Source organism: Typopeltis vanoorti, chromosome 4, assembly GCF_054136105.1.
Source record: "Typopeltis vanoorti isolate ZY-2024b chromosome 4, IOZ_Tvanoo_1.0, whole genome shotgun sequence".
In the NCBI taxonomy this organism is placed as follows: Eukaryota; Metazoa; Arthropoda; class Arachnida; order Uropygi; family Thelyphonidae; genus Typopeltis; species Typopeltis vanoorti.
In genome coordinates this window covers 140,293,033-140,310,984 of record NC_143552.1, presented here as the reverse complement: position 1 = coordinate 140,310,984, position 17,952 = coordinate 140,293,033, and the positions used below count along the sequence as shown (strand labels likewise).

The following is a 17,952-nucleotide window of genomic DNA, read 5'->3' as shown; positions in this document are numbered from 1 at the left end:
CTTGTTGGCTTTTTGTATATTTTATCATTTATCTTCTGGTCTTTTAACAATAAAAGTTCTTTATTTTAATGCTTCAGACCAAATATGTACAATTTAAATATAAATATATTTGGAGCTTAATGACTGTTGAAAATGCTAATGAATAAATTAAATCAAGTCATGAACATAAATTGTGCTGAAATGTGAAACATTCTCTCATACTCACCATACATGTGAGTGTGTGTGCGGACACACACACACATAAAGTTGCAAGTTTTTTTCACTTTGTTATACTATAACCAAGTGAAAAAAACTTGCATAAGTTAAAGATGACAAGAAATCATATTCTTGGTTTCACTCTTTATCCAAGTATAAGCAAATAAAGTTTGCATGTGAAGTCACTTCACGACTGGGCTTCTTGTATATAGAGGCTAATGACTTTGTAAAATATACGTCTTTTCTTAACTTTATCTTATTCTGGCTTGCTCATCTGCGATCTTACTTAAATTTATTCTTGCCCCCCTTTTTCTGTAGCTAGATAGACCTCGAGTAATAAGTCTATCTAACGTGACAGTCCCTGAGCATTCGCACAATATCAATTAAGAAATTTATTTTTATCTTAACAAGTGCACCACTTAATTGACCTTTTTATGTTTGAAAGTCACGGCGAGAAGATGACAAAATTAATTTAACACTTCTACACAAATTCTTTATATGCAAGTCATGGCTCGTAATTTTATTCTATTCCCGCAGGTTTGATATTATTTTCGGGATAGTGCATTGGCTAAGGAGTGAGAACCAGGTAATTACAAAACAAAAACATGTTTATTATCAAACTAAATGATATGATACAGAGCACATAAAAGTAATTAAAAGATTCACTTAATCTAAAGCACTTTAACAGCACAAATTTACTTGCTATCTGAGCAACAGAAACTATAGTGCTTTCACTATCAGAAAAACCCGTTTTGCCTTGATATAAAAGTGTGTTCTATGACACTACTTGGCTTACAAATATGCATAAGTATTCCAGGAAGGATTACATTCAACTTTCTTTCAATATATTCAAAACTTAAATGACACTAATTCAGACACTATCACAATCAACCTGTGAATTAGACATACTCAACAATACATAATTTTCTGTTATTTCACATTCGCTTTTCCTGCTAGTTAACAAGTAACCCTCTCAATCCTTTATGATTTCGAGTTACATACACATAACATACTACAACAAATTAATGGCTTACTTGCTAACAATCTCGAGAGAAAAGTCCGACATACATTCTATTATACACATTGGAAATGGAACGTCCTTCATCCGGTCGATCCTCAAGAACTTTTCTTCGTCGGACGCGCTGGGGGTTCTGCAATAGCTACCGGGAGTCTAGAGCAAGCTGGCAGTGGTGAATATCGAGCGACGATGGCAGGAAAACTAACCGCCTGGATTGCAGAAAGGAGCTCTCGCAGCCCTCACAGGTGATGAGCCAAACACGAGAGCAAGGATCCAAAAACCTAGAACCATGTGCTACATTGCCTTTTATTCTATTCTCGGTCCTTTGTTCTAAATTCGGAGTATTCCAGGATTAGCCAGAAGCAATGAAAGAACTGACGTCATCGCTGGCTGCCAGACCTCATGATTTTGATTGTATTCAGCGCTAATCTGGCTTAACTCCTATTAAACTTTTACAAACAAGTCTAAAGTGCAGGTGCATTTTAACAGTAATTTATTCTTTTATATTATTACAACTAACAAGTACATTTTTTTCTTATAATTTCAGACAAAAAAAATGTAAAATAATTAGCGAAAATTCTCTAAAAAAAAAATAATTTCTCGCGAGATTTTACAAAGGCCACCCTTTCCTCTAAAAAAATAAACTCAAAGGTTTATTTATTTTTTATTTTTCATCCCTTGTTCTCTGGAGATGACCTTGACTAGTCCCTTACACTTTCAATTTTCAAACTTTGGTTGACACATATGACAAGTTGCCACATAATTGGCGATATCATTTTTCATTCCTTTCCATGTGTACTTTTCACTAATCTGATGCCACGTTTGATCAAATCCCTTATGTCCGTTTGAATCATGGAACTTGAAAATTATCCATGGAATCATGACTCTCGGAACAAGAACTCTTTCTGCAATTTTTCCCCAAGACTCTTCTTTGATAAGAGAAGTCAGTCTTCATCTAGGTGGAGTGTTTTGAGGAATACTTGGTTCTTGGGAAGTTAATTACCTCTCTTAATCTTTTCATATATACTCCTCAACTCAGGATCTCCCTTCTGAGCCTCTATAATACGGGGCTTACCCCAGGTTTGGCAATGAAGAAGTTTTATATATATGACTCTTCCTTTAGTCTCAGCACTGCTCAGCTTGCCTATGTTACTGTCTTTCCTTTTTACAGGTCAAGTCGAGGCAAGTCGGCACTTGTCTTCATCTTCCTTTCTTTGTCTATTCATAATATCTCTACCTTTATTTACTGGCTTGTTTCCTTCGTCAACCTTTGCTGATTGCCGCTGCCATTCTGTGCACATTCAACTCCCATTAGGGAAATATTCCTTTTTCGGAAATCACAGGAGAAGTTGCACTTCTGCAGAAAATCCAATCCCAAAATAATTTGAATGCTTGGACGAGAGGATTTAGGAAGAATTAACAATTCTTGGGAAATGTTCAAATCAAACTCAGGTAGCTTAATGCCTACTTTTATCATTCTTTGAGTAGATACTTCGGTCTTTGAGATGCCAGTTAGCTTGATTAGCTTTTTCAGCTCTATCATGTCATTTGCGATATGGGTACTTACTCTCTTGAAGAACGACCCGGATATAGCTGCGACGTGGGACTCAGTATCCAGTAGGATATTACAAGGTGTCCCTTCTACCAAGCCTTGAATGGCTGTCAAAGAACTATCAAGTCTCCTCAAGTCTCTTTGTGATGTAATTTTTTCGTTTTCTTTGGTCATCTTGAGAACGCTTCCTAGTAAGCATGACATTTGATTCATATCTTATTCCTCTAGGGCAGTGGTCGATATAACATTGTTAGGGGTCGATAGAAAAATATAAGACATCAATCTACGGGTAATATTTAATTCAGTTAACTTGGATTACCTCCATCCTGAATGACAACGCAATTAAGAGTGAATCGTGGGAACAGTGACATGAATAGGACCTGTAAGATGGAGCAAGGTCATGAAAATAGTTACGGAAGCCAATCAAGTAGGCCAAAATGACGTATTTACCAATAAACGGATGTTGGTGGTTCCCACCCGGCAACGAAGCACATCCTTCACATTGACAACGTTAGTACAGTCCGACCACATAAGCGAGAGCTGTCATTGGAAGACTGCCAAGAAGAGTCAGTTTATGTTGAAGGGGAAAAAGAAATAAGGCGATGTACGAATTGGTCACCAACACACAAAATCACGTGAATAATTACGTAATAGTAAAATAGAGGGGGTCGATAAAAAGTCAAGAAACCCTTGAAGGGGTTGACGGTCAAAGAGGTTTGGCGACCCCTGCTCTAGAGGGTGAATTTCTTCTCATAAAGCAGTTATTAGCCAAATGTCTCCTTCCTTGTTACATTTATAACATTTAGGTGGCTTTCTTCTGCCTTTCTCTTCCCTATTTCCCCCCCCCCTTTCTTGACATGAATTAAATTTGGGGGTTATCATTTTGAGCTAGCCTAATTCTTTGATAATGGTGTCTAGTCGCTCCATTACTAGCTGATGTAACCTCTCTATTTCATGCTTAATTAACAATCTTACTGACTCCATGTCAAAGGAATCAGTTAACTTAGGTTTGGTGGTCAATTTCTCTTTGCCCTCAACCTTAATATGAGTCTTATTCTGAAGGTCTATGTCTTTTCATTCCACTTCTCTAGGGGACTTTTCTTTCAGCATATCAAGAAACGTTTTAGAGTTACAGGTGGAATCACCTACTTGTTTGAGCATAGAGGCAGGATGTATATCACCAAGCCTCTCCTCTCTGTCTCTTACTGCGAGGTAACACTCTTCCAAGTTCTTTATTTTCTTTTTATATGCTGTTTCTTTTAGTTCTTCCCTTAATCCCAAACAAAATTGATGGAAAACTGCCCAATCTAAATGCAGCTCTTCCTCCTCAGAAACACTCAGACCACTTGCAAGAGTTAGCAATCTATTATAGAAGTCTGTAACACTTTCTTTGTTTCCTTGCCTGCATTTTTGTAACTTCCAAAGATTGGGGCTTACGTTCCTCACTTTGGAATACTGGGATATTAAAGTATCCTTAAATTTTGAATATCTAACGTGTCTCTAAGAATACAGGAAGCATTTAAAAAGATTGCTTTACCAACCAGTTTGTTTCTTAAGAGAATCAGTAACTGAAAGTCCGTCCACCTCCCAATTTTTCTTAATTCCTCTACAAAACCAAAATAGGAATGAATATCATCATTATCGTCCCCAGAGAACAATGAAATAACAAGGTGAGGATTTACAGTCCTAAAAAAACTCCTTGTCATCCATTCTTACGTTGGTGCTAGCTAGCTCACAATCAGTAGCATCACAATTCATATAAATTCAATTTCAAATTGCAAAAAAATGCTACTTGCTAAACTGTACCTGTTCCTTAAGCCAAAATTATCCCAATCCACTTCGCTTGAATTTTATTATGTGGATTTTATCCTGCAGACAGCTGCGCCATTGTAATATTTTTTCTTTATTTTATTATTTTTTTATATTATATTATTTTTATTAAATCCTTGTCGGCTGCTCCTTTGTAAAATATTTACTTTGCTTTACTTTTATCTATTCTATCTATCTGTCTATCGGCTTCCTTAAATGTTTTCTTGTCCCCCGCCCCTTTTTCTGCAGTTAGGTAGACCTAACAGTCCCTGAGCAATCGCACAATATCAATTAAGAAATTTATTTGATTTTAACGACTGCGCCACTTAATTGACCTTTTTATGTTTGAAAGTCAGGGCGAGAAGATGACAAAATTAATTTAACACATCTATACAAATTCTTTATATGCAAGTCGTGGCTCGTAACTTTATTCTATTCCCGCAGGCGCGTTAATATTTTTGGGATAGTGCATTGACTAAGGAATGAGAACCAGGTAATTACAAAGCAAAAACATGTTTATTATCAAACTAAAAGATATGATACAGAGCATATAAAAGTTGATTAAAGATTAATTTAATCAAGAGCACTTTAACACACAATATTACTTGCTATCTGAGCAACAGAAACTGTAGTGCTTTCACTATCAGAAAAACCTATTGTGCCTTGATATAAAGGTGTCTTCTATGACACAACTTGGCTTACAAGCATGCATAAATATTCCAGGAGGGATTACCTTAACTTTCTTCCAACACATCCAATACTTAATTGATACTAATTCAGACATTATCACAAGCAACTTATGAATTAGACACACTTAACAATACAAGTTCTTTTCTTCCCTTATTCAAAACTCAATTTAACCGCCAGTTAACAAGTAACCTCTCTCAATCCTTTACGATTTTGAGTTACAATCATATAACATACTACAAACAAAATAATGGCTGACTTGCTAACAAACTCGAGAGGAAACTCCGATCTGTTCTGTATCACACATAGAGACTTCCGTCCAGTCAATCCTCGAGAGTTTTCCATCGTCGGATGCACTGGGGTTCTGCTGTAGCTACCAGGAGCCTAGAGCGAGCTGCTGGCAGAGAAACATCTGGCATCAGTGGTGGGAAGAGTGATCATCCTGGAACTAGGGAAGGAGCCCCCCCCCTGTAGACCTCGTAGTGAAGAGCAAGGACCAAAAAGACTAGAACCATGTGCTGCATTGCCTTTTATTCTATTTTCCTTCCTTTGTTCTTAAGTAAGAGTATTCTGGATTAGCCAGAAGCAATGAAAGATTTGACATCATTGCTGGCCGCCAGACCTTACGATTTTGGTGGTATTCAATGCTAATCCTGCTTAACTCCTATTAAGCTTTTACAAACAAGTCTCAAGTACAGGTGAATTCTAACAGTAATTTATTCTTTTATATTATTACAACTAACTAAGTACATATTTTTTTAAATTTCAGACAAAAAAATTGTAAAATATTTAGCAAAAATTCTCTAAAAAAAATAATTTCGTGTGAGATTTTACAACTTCACATCGATTGCCTTGGTATCCCATAACGCAACATACATCCTTACGGACATGTATAATGTTATGCATTATGGGAAAGTCGAAACCCAGACTGGTTTCACCCTTTATTAAGGTCTCATCAGTGGGAGCCAGACCCAGAAGAGATACCAAGTTTGAAGTAATGCTGAAGTCATATTTCCATATACAAGTAGCCAAAAGGTGTCACACCTTATGTATATGGAAATATGACTTCTGCAATACTTTGAACTTGATATCACTTGGATCTGGCCCCCACTGATGAGACTTCAATAAAGGTCGAACTGGTCTGGGCAGCGGCCCTTTCCATAATGCCTAGCATTATACATGTCTGTAAAGATATGTGCATTGCATTATGGGATATCAAGGCAAGTGATGTGAAGTTATTAGCCTCTATATACAAGAAGCCTAGTCAATGAAGTAACTTCACGTGCAAACTTTGTTTGCTTACTTGGATAAAGGATGAAACTAAGAATATAATTTCTTTGCAATTTTAACTTATACACATATATAAAGTGTTAATTTTTTTGATTAACTATTTTCCAAAGATTTATAGAAATTGCAGTGAAGATGTGTTATTTCTTGCTATTTAACAAGGCCAGCATTTATTTATTATTATTATTATTTTAACAAATGCATATAGCAAATGAGTGCTTTATGTAAACAAAGGTTAGGGAGAGAAAGAACCTGCTGATATTTTTCTTGGAATGTTGGAGGTTATAGTTATTGGGGAACACTTCCTAAAAACATTGTTCTAGAGAATAAAGTAGACGGAAGGAGAAGCTTGGTTAGTGGATTGGAGTTGGATTGTGAAAGGATGCTTGGCAACTGCTGTTCATGTTTTAATAGGCTTAGTAGAAAATAGGTTGTTCTAGATTTATGGCTGAGCCAAATAAAGCTATGATGCCATTGTATTATGTCTGTTAATTGCATGCCTGTCTTCTGGTAGGTTTACCTTGTTACATGATTAAAAAAAGTTTCTGTGAGGAAAAGTCACATTACCTGCATATGAAACTGGCTAACTCATCTTTGGCTGAAAAGTCCTTGAAAAGGTTCTTCATATACTAAAGGGCATTGTTGTTACTAACTGAACTACTTAATGGAAAGCAAAGGAAAGATGGCATTTTCCCAGGAATATGAATGCCAACCTTCTCATTTGTCCAACACGAGAGAGAGAGGCCACATATAGCAAGATACCTGGTAAATTCAAATATAGGTGAACAGATCCAACTTGTGTGTAGTAGAATACAGAAAGGTAGATAGCTTGCAAATAGGACAAATGGAGATTTCCAAGATCTCAGAATGTAGGTCTTGCAATTCTCCAAAGCACCTTAGCTATAAAGAATCCTGAGGACATCTTGAGGATATAGAGGTTTCTTATAATTTGAAGTTTTTATTATAATTACAATTTTTTCTTATAATTACAACTGAAGTTTCTTATAATTTTTTTTTTTTTTTTACGAGATGATTTCCTAACCATTAGAACAAAATATAGATGTAATGAAATTCAGCTCTTGTTATATCTCCATGAGGATTTTCTTTTTGTTGACTGAGAATTTCATTTCTTCCCTTACCTTCTCATACTGCTAAGTATGAGAGGAATTTCAGATGATAAAAATATCAAAAATATCAGTGTAACATAGCCATACATTGAGTTGATGAATTGTGTAGAAAAGATGTTGACAGTGAATGGGAAATGATAAGGCAGTAGCTAACACAAGCAATGGATGAACAATGAATCAAGAAAGCAGCATTACAAACGAAATTGTTATGGAGGAAGTACAAGACAGTTTGCAGTATGAACAGATGAATGAAGAATAAAAAGAGCATGCCAGAAACTGACAAGCATGGTTAAAAAAGAAAAGTAGAATATTAGAAGAGATTTACAGAAATTCCACTGCTTGGAATGCAGAAACATTTGCCACATAGCAGAAACATTCCACTGCTTGGAATGTTTCTGCTATGTGGCAAGCAAGAGGAAAAATAATTATGGCAGGTTGAGACTGGTGGACAGTTATGGTAGCAGAGTAATCATAGCAAATGATACAGTGGAATTATTTAACAAACACTTCCTCAGCGTATATCATAGTGGTGTGAATGATGCTGTGCAACATGTAGAAGGGAGGCAAGAATTAGGAGAATTAAAGGTGAAAGAATTAGAGGTGTATCAAGTGTTGCTTGGGTTAGATGTAAATAATTTCTACCATATGGAGTGTTAGAAAAATCACGTCATCTTGCTTCAAAAATTTCGCAATGATGGCATCTACAATGCTGATGAAATGCAACTATTTTATCATATGAATGGTTCCCTGCACTGCTTGGATCAAAGAAAGCAATGGATTGTGGTCAAATATGTCAGGAACTGGTAAATGAAATCTATAGTTATTGTGAAAAGGGCAAGGCCTCGATGCTTTAAAGAAATTAGAATCTAGAGTTTATCACTTCAGTGTCATACCAACAAAAATTTGTGGCTGACATCTGAATCTTTTGAGAATTGGTTAATGAAGAGACATACAGAATTATGTGTGTCTCTCATACTGAACATTCATGATGTAGACTGAAAAGTAATTTGAGAATCCTCTTTCTCTTTTTTTTTTTGCATCTGATTTCATTGTATATGTCCTTTATAACTCAACTGCAATGAAACTATAAGGATAACAAATATTTATTTATTTATTAAGCTCTGCATGTAAATCAAGGTAACTTCTGTTTTTAATAACGAGCACAGAGATGGTACTTACTGCAAATGTTGTTGCAACTGCCTCCATTAATGGATACAGGTGGATTTTAGCAGTACCAAGAAGCCTATCTTTGTGATGTCCATACTTGTCTCTGTCGAGTACTTCTACAAGAAGAGGAGTTCTAAAAATGAAAACAGATAAAATCTTTAGTTTCACAGTGGATTTTTTAATAAAATACAAATACAGATAGAAAGGATATTATCAATCCATCATCATTTTATAACCAAATAAACTGAATTGAAACTTAACAAGTTTCAAAATTTACCAGAGCAATGAGAGGAGAACTTTTAGCATCAAAGTTACCTTGGCATGTCCACTTAAAAGTCATGAACATTGTATAGGATCCCATATATTTGCCTTTTATTAGTGCTTTTGATTAAGATTTCACTGTGCTGACAGCTGTTCTGAATTGATGATTCCCATCAGAGACCAACAAAACTCTTTGTTCAATACCATAGCAATCCCTTGTCAGAAAGTAATATTTTTTGCAGATGAACTTTTAAGATGCATAACTATAATAGTTGAATACAGAGCCTAATAAGGTTCAATTTTGCATTTTTAAGTTATAGAGGATATTATAAACCCTCAGCTATCAGGACAGTGAAACCTTAATCAAATGCACTGATAAAAGGTGAATACAGGTAACCCTCATATAATGCGGTACTTACAACGCGGTCTACAAATTGTGGTATCCCTTGTTCAACGCGGTTTCGATATAATGCAGTCTACAATTTCTAGTAACCCCTTTATTGTTTTTTTATATATATTTTTTTTCATATTTTTCATTCTCAACAAATAGTGCAATTAGAGACAGAATAAAAATGGCGCTAACTAATAAATCACATCTCCCCTCTCACAGAAAGTACGCTGTATAGACTTAAGCAAAACCATATGTTGCACTGAAACACGGTATCTAACTAAAAACTATTGTCCAATTTTTCAATTATGAAATAGGCGTTTTTTTATTGCATTTAAAATTCTCGATGTCATTATGATGATCACAAAGGCTAACTTAAAATAAAAGACTACCAAGAATTGAAACATGCCATATAATGAATGCGTGAGTTCGCCTGCCACCTCAAATGCAAACAAGAAGCCATAAAATTCAACCAAGGGTTGAAACGTTTGTGTGAGTTGAGCCAGTAAGTAATGAGAAGTTCCATCGGAACGATAAATGACACCCTGTTATGAATGTGTTAAAACTAATAGTGAATGTTGTTATGACAGTTTCAGATGTTATGGAATTCAATTGAAGAGAATTAGCATTTCAGCTCAACACTTGTCAGTTGCTTTTGTCTTTGGGTTGCGCGATCTTTTGTTAATACCGCACCAAAACGTCTTTATAGCTGCTGTCTTGTGTAAAACCAAATAAAGCTTGTATGAATTGTAATAATTAAAAAAAAACTTGAATAATTTATAAGTGTATAAAAGGATATCACCTATAAATCATTGGCATGCCACCTCTGGCATGAGTGCCATAGGTTCGCCATCTAGGGTTTACTGTATAAAGTGTTTATTGTTGAAAATTGTCTTCGTTTTCTGCCAGGAAAGCGCATTTAAAATCATAAGTGTGTTATTCTCAAGCAGAACAGTTTATTTTCTAGTGAGTTGCATACATATGTAATGCTTTTTTTTTTTAATGTAAAAGTTTATTTTTATTGTAATGGGCACTAAAACTGCAACGAAAGGGAAAAAAAAACAACATTAAATAGGAAATTCATTTCTCTTGAGGAAAAAATTAAAACCTTGGATCGGTTGAAAATTGGAGAAAAACCAGGAGTTGTTGCAAGGACTTTGAATTTAAATGAATCAACAATTCGAACAATCAAACAAAATGAACATAAAATCCAAGAAAGTGTTATTGCTGGGTCAACGGTAAGTGCAAAGCGCGTTGCTCGTGTTCGTGATATTCTAATAGAAAAAAATGGAGAAATCTCTAATGATTTAGATAGAAGATTGCACTCAAAAGAAAATTCCTTTGGATGGACACCTTATTAAGCAAAAAGCTCTCAAAGTTTATAAACATTTAAAAGAACTTGATCAAGATTCTTCAGAAGAAATCTCTCAGCATGGATTTTCTGCCAGTAAGGGTTGGTTCGAAAACTTTAAAAAGCGGTTTTCTTTGTATAATCTTAAAATCCAGGGAGAATCAGCATCAGCAGATGTTGAAGCTGCTTGTAAATACCCAGTAGAACTTTTAAAAATCATTAAAGAAGGTGGTTACAGTGCAGACCAGGTGTTCAATGCGGATGAATCTAGGTTATATTGGAAAAAAATGCCAAAACGCACCTATATTTTGAAAAATGAAAGATCAGCTCCTGGATTCAAAGTTTCCAAAGATAGAATTACTCTACTGTTTTGTAGTAATGCATCAGGTGATTACATGACAAAACCAATGTTTATTAACTGATCTGCAAATCCTTGTGTGATGAAAAGGCTCGACAAGTCCATCCTACCTGTTTATTGGCGGGCCAACCCATGCCTTTTTGTTGGCCTGCCAACAAAAAAGGCAGTACAAAACACTTGAAAATTGGTTTTTCAAGTGTTTTGTACCCGATGTAGAAAGTTAGTTACACAAAGAAAAAGAATATGGACTTCAAAATTCTACTAATTTTAGATAACGTACCAGGCCACCCAACAAATTTAAGCCATCCAAATATTAAAATAACTTTTTTGCCACCTAATATTACGTCACTTATTCAACCACTCGACCAAGGAATAATATCAACATTTAAGTCATATTATATTCGGCGAACATTTCAATTAATTTTGGAAAAAATGGAATCTAATCCAAACATGGCACTGCTTCAAGTGTGGAAAGAGTTTTCAATATTGAATTGTGTAAAAATTATTTCTCTGTCCATTAAGGCATTACAATCCTCTAAGCTGAATGCTTGCAGGAAAAAAATATGGCCTGAAGCCGTTCTGGAACAAAATTTCTTACCTCTAGTGGATGCCGAGCTACGTCGCACACATTTTTGGTGGAGAGGGCTTTTGCGATTTGGTTGAAAACGAAATTAGTGAATTAACTGATGGAGAAACAGATTTAAAAGAGGAGGAACTGGTACAATTAATAGATGCCGTCAAACCAAATGGCAGGGAAAGTTCTGCCGAAGATTCTGATTGTGATGAATCCGTTAAAGAAATTAGCAGAAGGATTGGACTTGGCAAGAAAGTTAGGAAGTTATTTTGCGGATAATGATCCCTCAATGGAGCGCTCAGGAAAATTCACGAGACAATTGGATATTTGTTTAGCACCATATTATGAACTTAATAAAAAATTGCAACATAGTGGAAAGCAAAGTCTTATTACTGACTTCTTGATGACTAAACCAGCCGAAGTATGCAATGAGAATTATACAAATGATGTCCAAGAGATTTCAAGTGATGACGACCTCCAGCCACTTATGCATTATGTGCAATGAAATTTATGTACAATTTGTAATTTTTAGAATTTTATACTACGTATTTGTCATAGTTTATGTTTTCTTAACTTACATGAATTACCTGAAATAAAAAGATTGTTTTTGTTGGATATGTTATTGTTGTCTATATAATTAAAAAAGAAATGATTTCGGAACCTAACCTTACTTTTTCTATGTGATCTATGTCTTGTATAACGCGGCATTTCTATGGAACCTAACATCCGCGTTATACGAGAGTTACCTGTATATGAATCCTGAGCAAACTCAGTATCTTAAGTAGTGCAAGCCAAGACAATTCTGATACTGAAGATTATATCATCATAATAAGCCTTCTGGTAAATTTTGAAACTTATTGAATTCCAGTTCAATTTATTTGGCTAAAAATATAAAGGATCTAAAAACTGAAGCCTTTCAGACTGTACAGTTATAAAATATTTTTGTAATAGTTTAGGATTGCTGAACCATAAATATAATCCTTTTTTTAAAAAATAAAATCTGGTAAGCAGAGTATATTTTATATAGAGCTACTTCCAAATAACTTTCCTAAAGGCTAACAAATTTTTAACATTTTGTAGATTTAGTTTTAGGGTGGTTGAGCTGGGATAGCTCTATATAAATAAGCTCTGATTACCAAATTATATGCTGCTTTTTATTTTGACTCATTCAAAAGCACTTCATGAAAGCTTTTTTTTTTTTTTTTTTTTTGTCTCCAAGTATTTATTAAGCTATTTATATATATATTGAACAGAAGCGGGGAGAGGCTACAGCCTTGTCTGACTCCTCTATTTATTGGTTTCCAATCTGAAGATTGTTTATTTGTTCAAACAGAAATGTATATATTGTGTGATTTTCTTTCTTGACTACTATGTATAATAACTACAACACTTTTTTTGAATGTTAGTCAAGTGACTTTTAATTTATCGTCATACATGTTTCACCGATTCTGCTATCGGCATCTTCAGGGAATACAATTGGTAAGCATATATGAAGGTAACAGACTAGGTTTTTAACTGACAGTTCTAATTCATACAAAATTAGTATTGTATGAGACAATGCGCGTCTCAGGAACAAGATTTATTTGTTACGAGACATGATGTAATTGGCGTGAAAGTTCATTTCTTTGACGTTTAGTAATCTAATTAAAGCTTTCCAAATTTCCAGTAGGATTAGGCCTTGATTCTTATTTAGGTTTCCTGTTGAATGGGCGACCGCAGCAGCTTCCTTGAAGGTTCTGGAATGGTAGTTCTCTTCTATATAGGGCATATGACTCTTATCCCACTCAATGATATGGTTGGTAGATGCAAAATGGCAAGAAAGGCCTGAAATGTCTTGTCTGTTGTTTCTGACATACCCTATGTGTTCCTTCTGTCTTGTTTCGAAGCCTCTAGAGGTCTGACCAACGTAACTAACACCACAGGAGCAAGGTATGTTATATACTCCAGAGTACTTGTGGAAAGGATGATGGTCTTTCGGTGATCTTAAAAATTTCTGAATAGTATTGACCAGCTTGATTGCTACTCTAATAATATTATGTGGTTTTAGAAGGATAGCCAATTTTTTGGAAATACTGCTGACAAATGGAATAGTTATAGTACAGATGTATTGGGTGTCATCACGTTGTCTTTGTGGTACATCTGAAATGTATATATGTTGTTGATTGCTTTTATCAGTTGGTTTGGAACTCCATCATTTTCTAAAATATTCTGAAGTTTTGTAGGAAGTTATGTTTAATGGCATGGTTAGCAAAAATGATGTTCTAAACAGCAAATTATTAAAAATACTGAACTAAAGAGATTATTAAGTTCTGGAATCCATTCAAAGCTTATAATGTCAAATTATGTAAATCTAAATTGAGATTCAGTCCGTGCGGTTAGCCTAGTGGCTGGGCTCTTTGCAACCATATGCCTGGGGAAGGAGTGTCCTAGGTTCGATTCCTGTCAGCAACGTGAGGAACTAAAGGATCTTCCTCAGCCATAGCCAAGTCAGCCGGTCTTGGGCATGGACAGTAAGGTTTTTTCCCCCAGTTTATCCTGGGGGTTTTCATCCTGCAAAGCAGGCAAACTGGCCTTGAGAACTCAGCAATACAGGACATAGGATACACCGGGACGTAGGGCTGACCACCTTATCCTGTAAACGGCTTGAGGTCCGATGATTAATAAACCCTCGACACTGCAAGGCAAAAGAGGGTATAAAGAAGATGAGATGAGATGAGATGAGAAATTGAGATTCAAAGACAATTAGATAACATAAAACAACAAGCATTTATTTGCAGAGAGAGAGAGAGAATTTGTTTCATTACTATATTATATTTAACATCACAGAGCTAACCATGACAATACAGTTCCATCTTTTGTCTATATTTATATTTCACATAAATAAATAGAAAATTACTATCATAATTTTCTATTTATTTTTTGAAATAGAATTCATTATCATCATCATCATCATTGCTGGCCCAAGTGGTTACTTACCAACTTACTCACTCTTCAATCAATAAGATGCAGGTTCAAATTCTGCTGTGATAATGAATGTTTGCAAATGTCTTTAGTGAGATGAATTTCATAATTTGGTTTGAGACTGCCATCCTGCTTATTTTTCAGGTCTGAAGTGGATTGAAAAAGTTCCATGTGTGACATCAAGTATGGTCTCTAGAGCAGGGTTTCTGGATTATGTATAATTAAAATAAAAAATACAGAAATTAATAAATAAAAATTAAAAAAAATCTCTTACTCCACCCACAGTACTGATGTACTATAGGTTTAAAACCTTTCATCATGTTGTAATAGATTTAACGGTATTGATATGAACACAGATCGATAAGAAAATAACTATTTATTAACTTGAAAGCTAATATTTCGCTGGTATTACATCCAGCATCTTCAGAGCACACAACAGAAAGTTTGTTACAAATGCAAGACAACCACAATCCAGTGTAACAGTGGGGCTAATATAAGTAATTGCAGCGTGCAACATAAGACTAAAGTCCTAATAGGGCGCCATCTAGGTTAAAAAAAAAATTAGTTCAAAGTAGTTGTAGTAGTTGTCTTGCATTTGTAACAAACTTTGTGTTCTGAAAATGCTGGATATAATACCAGCGAAATATTAGCTTTTAAGTTAATAAATAGTTATTTTCTTATCCATCTGTGTTCATATCAATACCGTTAAATCTATTACAACATGTCTGATGAATACATAAGCCTATCCACATGTATAAAAACCTTTCACAGTTGGGAGTTACATTAAAAAAAAAAAAATCCCTGATATGTATTTTCAAGGAATGTAGATATTCTAATAGTACTATATAATTAAAATCTGTATACAGTCTTCTTTTTGGCAGTTAGTCATCTGAGGTTTTTCAACATAAATGATAACACCATAGGAATACAACAAACATCAGCAGCTAAATAAATAAATATCATATCATATTTGTTGGCCTGGTTGGCCAAGTGGACAGCGTATCTGCTCTCCAGCCAAAAGGTTGCAGGTTTGAATCTCGTGTGTGGGAATGGATGTTTGTGATTGTCTGTGGAAATAGCAGTTGTGGTTGGCGGTAGATGGCATTGGTGAAGTTGCAGTCAGTTGGTGATTGAATGGCGGAGACAGAGTTGTAGTAGAGCAGGTGCCCCACCCTCGATGAGTCCTTGGACTCCCTGGAGGTGTCAAATAATAATAATAATAATATTCATAACTCCTTTGGTGTTGTTACTTATATCACAAAAAGTACATAGTACTTGCTTCCTATCAAGAATTTTCTTTCAAATTAATTTGTTATTTGTCACCTGTTCAATATTGTCAGATCATATGTAACGGCCTGTTAGGCACCATTAACAGCATCAATCTATCTGGATCTTGGCCATCTTCCAAATCTTTTCCTACTAACCTGGCATCAAACACCTGTTTGCTTTTTTACCTGTTCCATTATGTTAAGCAACCATACATGCCACCTTAGATCAGCTCTGCTCTCACAGTTTCAAATGATAATGAGATGTTAAAGTTATTTTCTAATATCAACATTTTAATGTAATTCTGGCAACTCTTCATTGCACTAATTTTTTTCATTACTCTCATATCTGAGGTCTATAGTTTCTGATGATGTACAAATGATTGGTTCTGATGCTTAAGTTAAAACTGGGTCAAACACTGTCTTGTGTACCACTAGTTGTTTAGTGTTTTGGCTCTTTTCTATTTCATATAAATATTTAACTAGCTTTCCTACCATATCAGTTTGCTTACTCTATTATCTATTTCCATATTTAATTTAACATCTTCATTAAAACTGTGCCTAAACAGCTGAAATATTTTACTTCTATAGGTTTATTGAGAACGAAGTTGATGTTTTTATGTTCTTATGTGCTCTCACAGTTTGTCTTTTTATTGCTGATTTTCTCACCAAATTTATTACAGCAATGTCAGAGTCCTGAAAATCATATTGTTATTTCTTCTTCTTAGTCAATCTGTCCATGGTTGAAGACTTATGTCTGGCTCCTGGCTCTTAGTTATTGCAGATCTTCCTATGAAGAATTTTTGTTAATGCTCCTCTCTTTCTTCTTGAGATGTGTCCAAAATATCTGAAATATCTTTTCTCCATCATGTTACAGAGACTCATTTCAAGATTCAATTGATCTCTGATACTCAGATTGGATCTTTTCTCTGCCCAAGGAACATGAAGCATCCTTCTCCATGCTCACATTTCAAGATTGATGATCTTAATTGCCTTGTTCAGTGTCCAAGATTCTGAGCCATAAAGAACCACAAAGACCAGTCTGATTTTTGTATTGATAGTTATTTTTCTATTCTTCCAAATCTTGGTGAGTTGAGTTATTGCAGATCTTCCCATTATAATGTCAGCTTACTTTATTCATATGACTCCCATTGCTAAAGAGTAATGAGCCCATATAGATAAACTGATCAACTTTATCTGTGTTAGTAAGCAGTTCTGAGGTATTTCCATCATGATTCCTATCTAGGATAATGAGCCTTGTTTTACATTAATCTTGAGTCCATATGTCAAACTATGCCATTCTATTCTTCCAAGGAGTTCATTTCCTTTCCTTTTTTATGTTTGATTATTAGTACTATGTTGTCAACATATCTTAAGTCACTGATTCTTAAGCTGCCTATCCATATGCCTCCACTCCAGTCATCTAATTTCTTGATTTCTTTACCATAGAGATTGAAGAGTCCTTGACTTACTCCTTTTTTTTTTTTTATAAATGATAACATGTTATCAACAATTATTATAGTGTAACAGAATGTTATACTACCAATTTATTTAGGAGTGCAACATTATCTGCATAAAGAACTGAGTTGAATATATTCAAAAGTTTGATATGAGATTTAATGTTCTGTAGAAGGCTTTCAGTATTGAGACCATATTTTTAGATAAATAATGAGTTTAATAAAATAAACAAATATAACCCTAGAAGTTTCGTAAGTCGTCAAACTTATATCATCAAGAGTACTAGCAGAAGTTATATACACAGACCACACAAAAATATACTAGAAACAATTAATTACACATAGTAGATGAGTAGAAAGGCTAATGTGTTGGCAATACATGTTAATTTATTTAACGGTACTGATTCACAACACAGAATAATAAAGAAATAATTAATATTTAACTTATTTACTGATATTTCACTAGTATTATATCCAGCATCTTCAGAGCACAAA

General features: G+C 34.7%; 1 protein-coding gene across 1 annotated transcript in view; it reads right to left on the bottom strand.

Moving 5' to 3' along the window:
- The window catches only part of LOC150107721 (centrosomal protein of 120 kDa-like), a 284,452-nt gene that overhangs the window by 107,216 nt on the left and 159,284 nt on the right, over positions 1-17,952 (bottom strand). Inside the window, exon 9 of the mRNA XM_090392176.1 lies at positions 8,855-8,975. Within this exon, the coding sequence (XP_090248302.1) occupies positions 8,855-8,975 (121 nt within the window). The remainder of the gene's footprint in view (positions 1-8,854; positions 8,976-17,952) is intronic.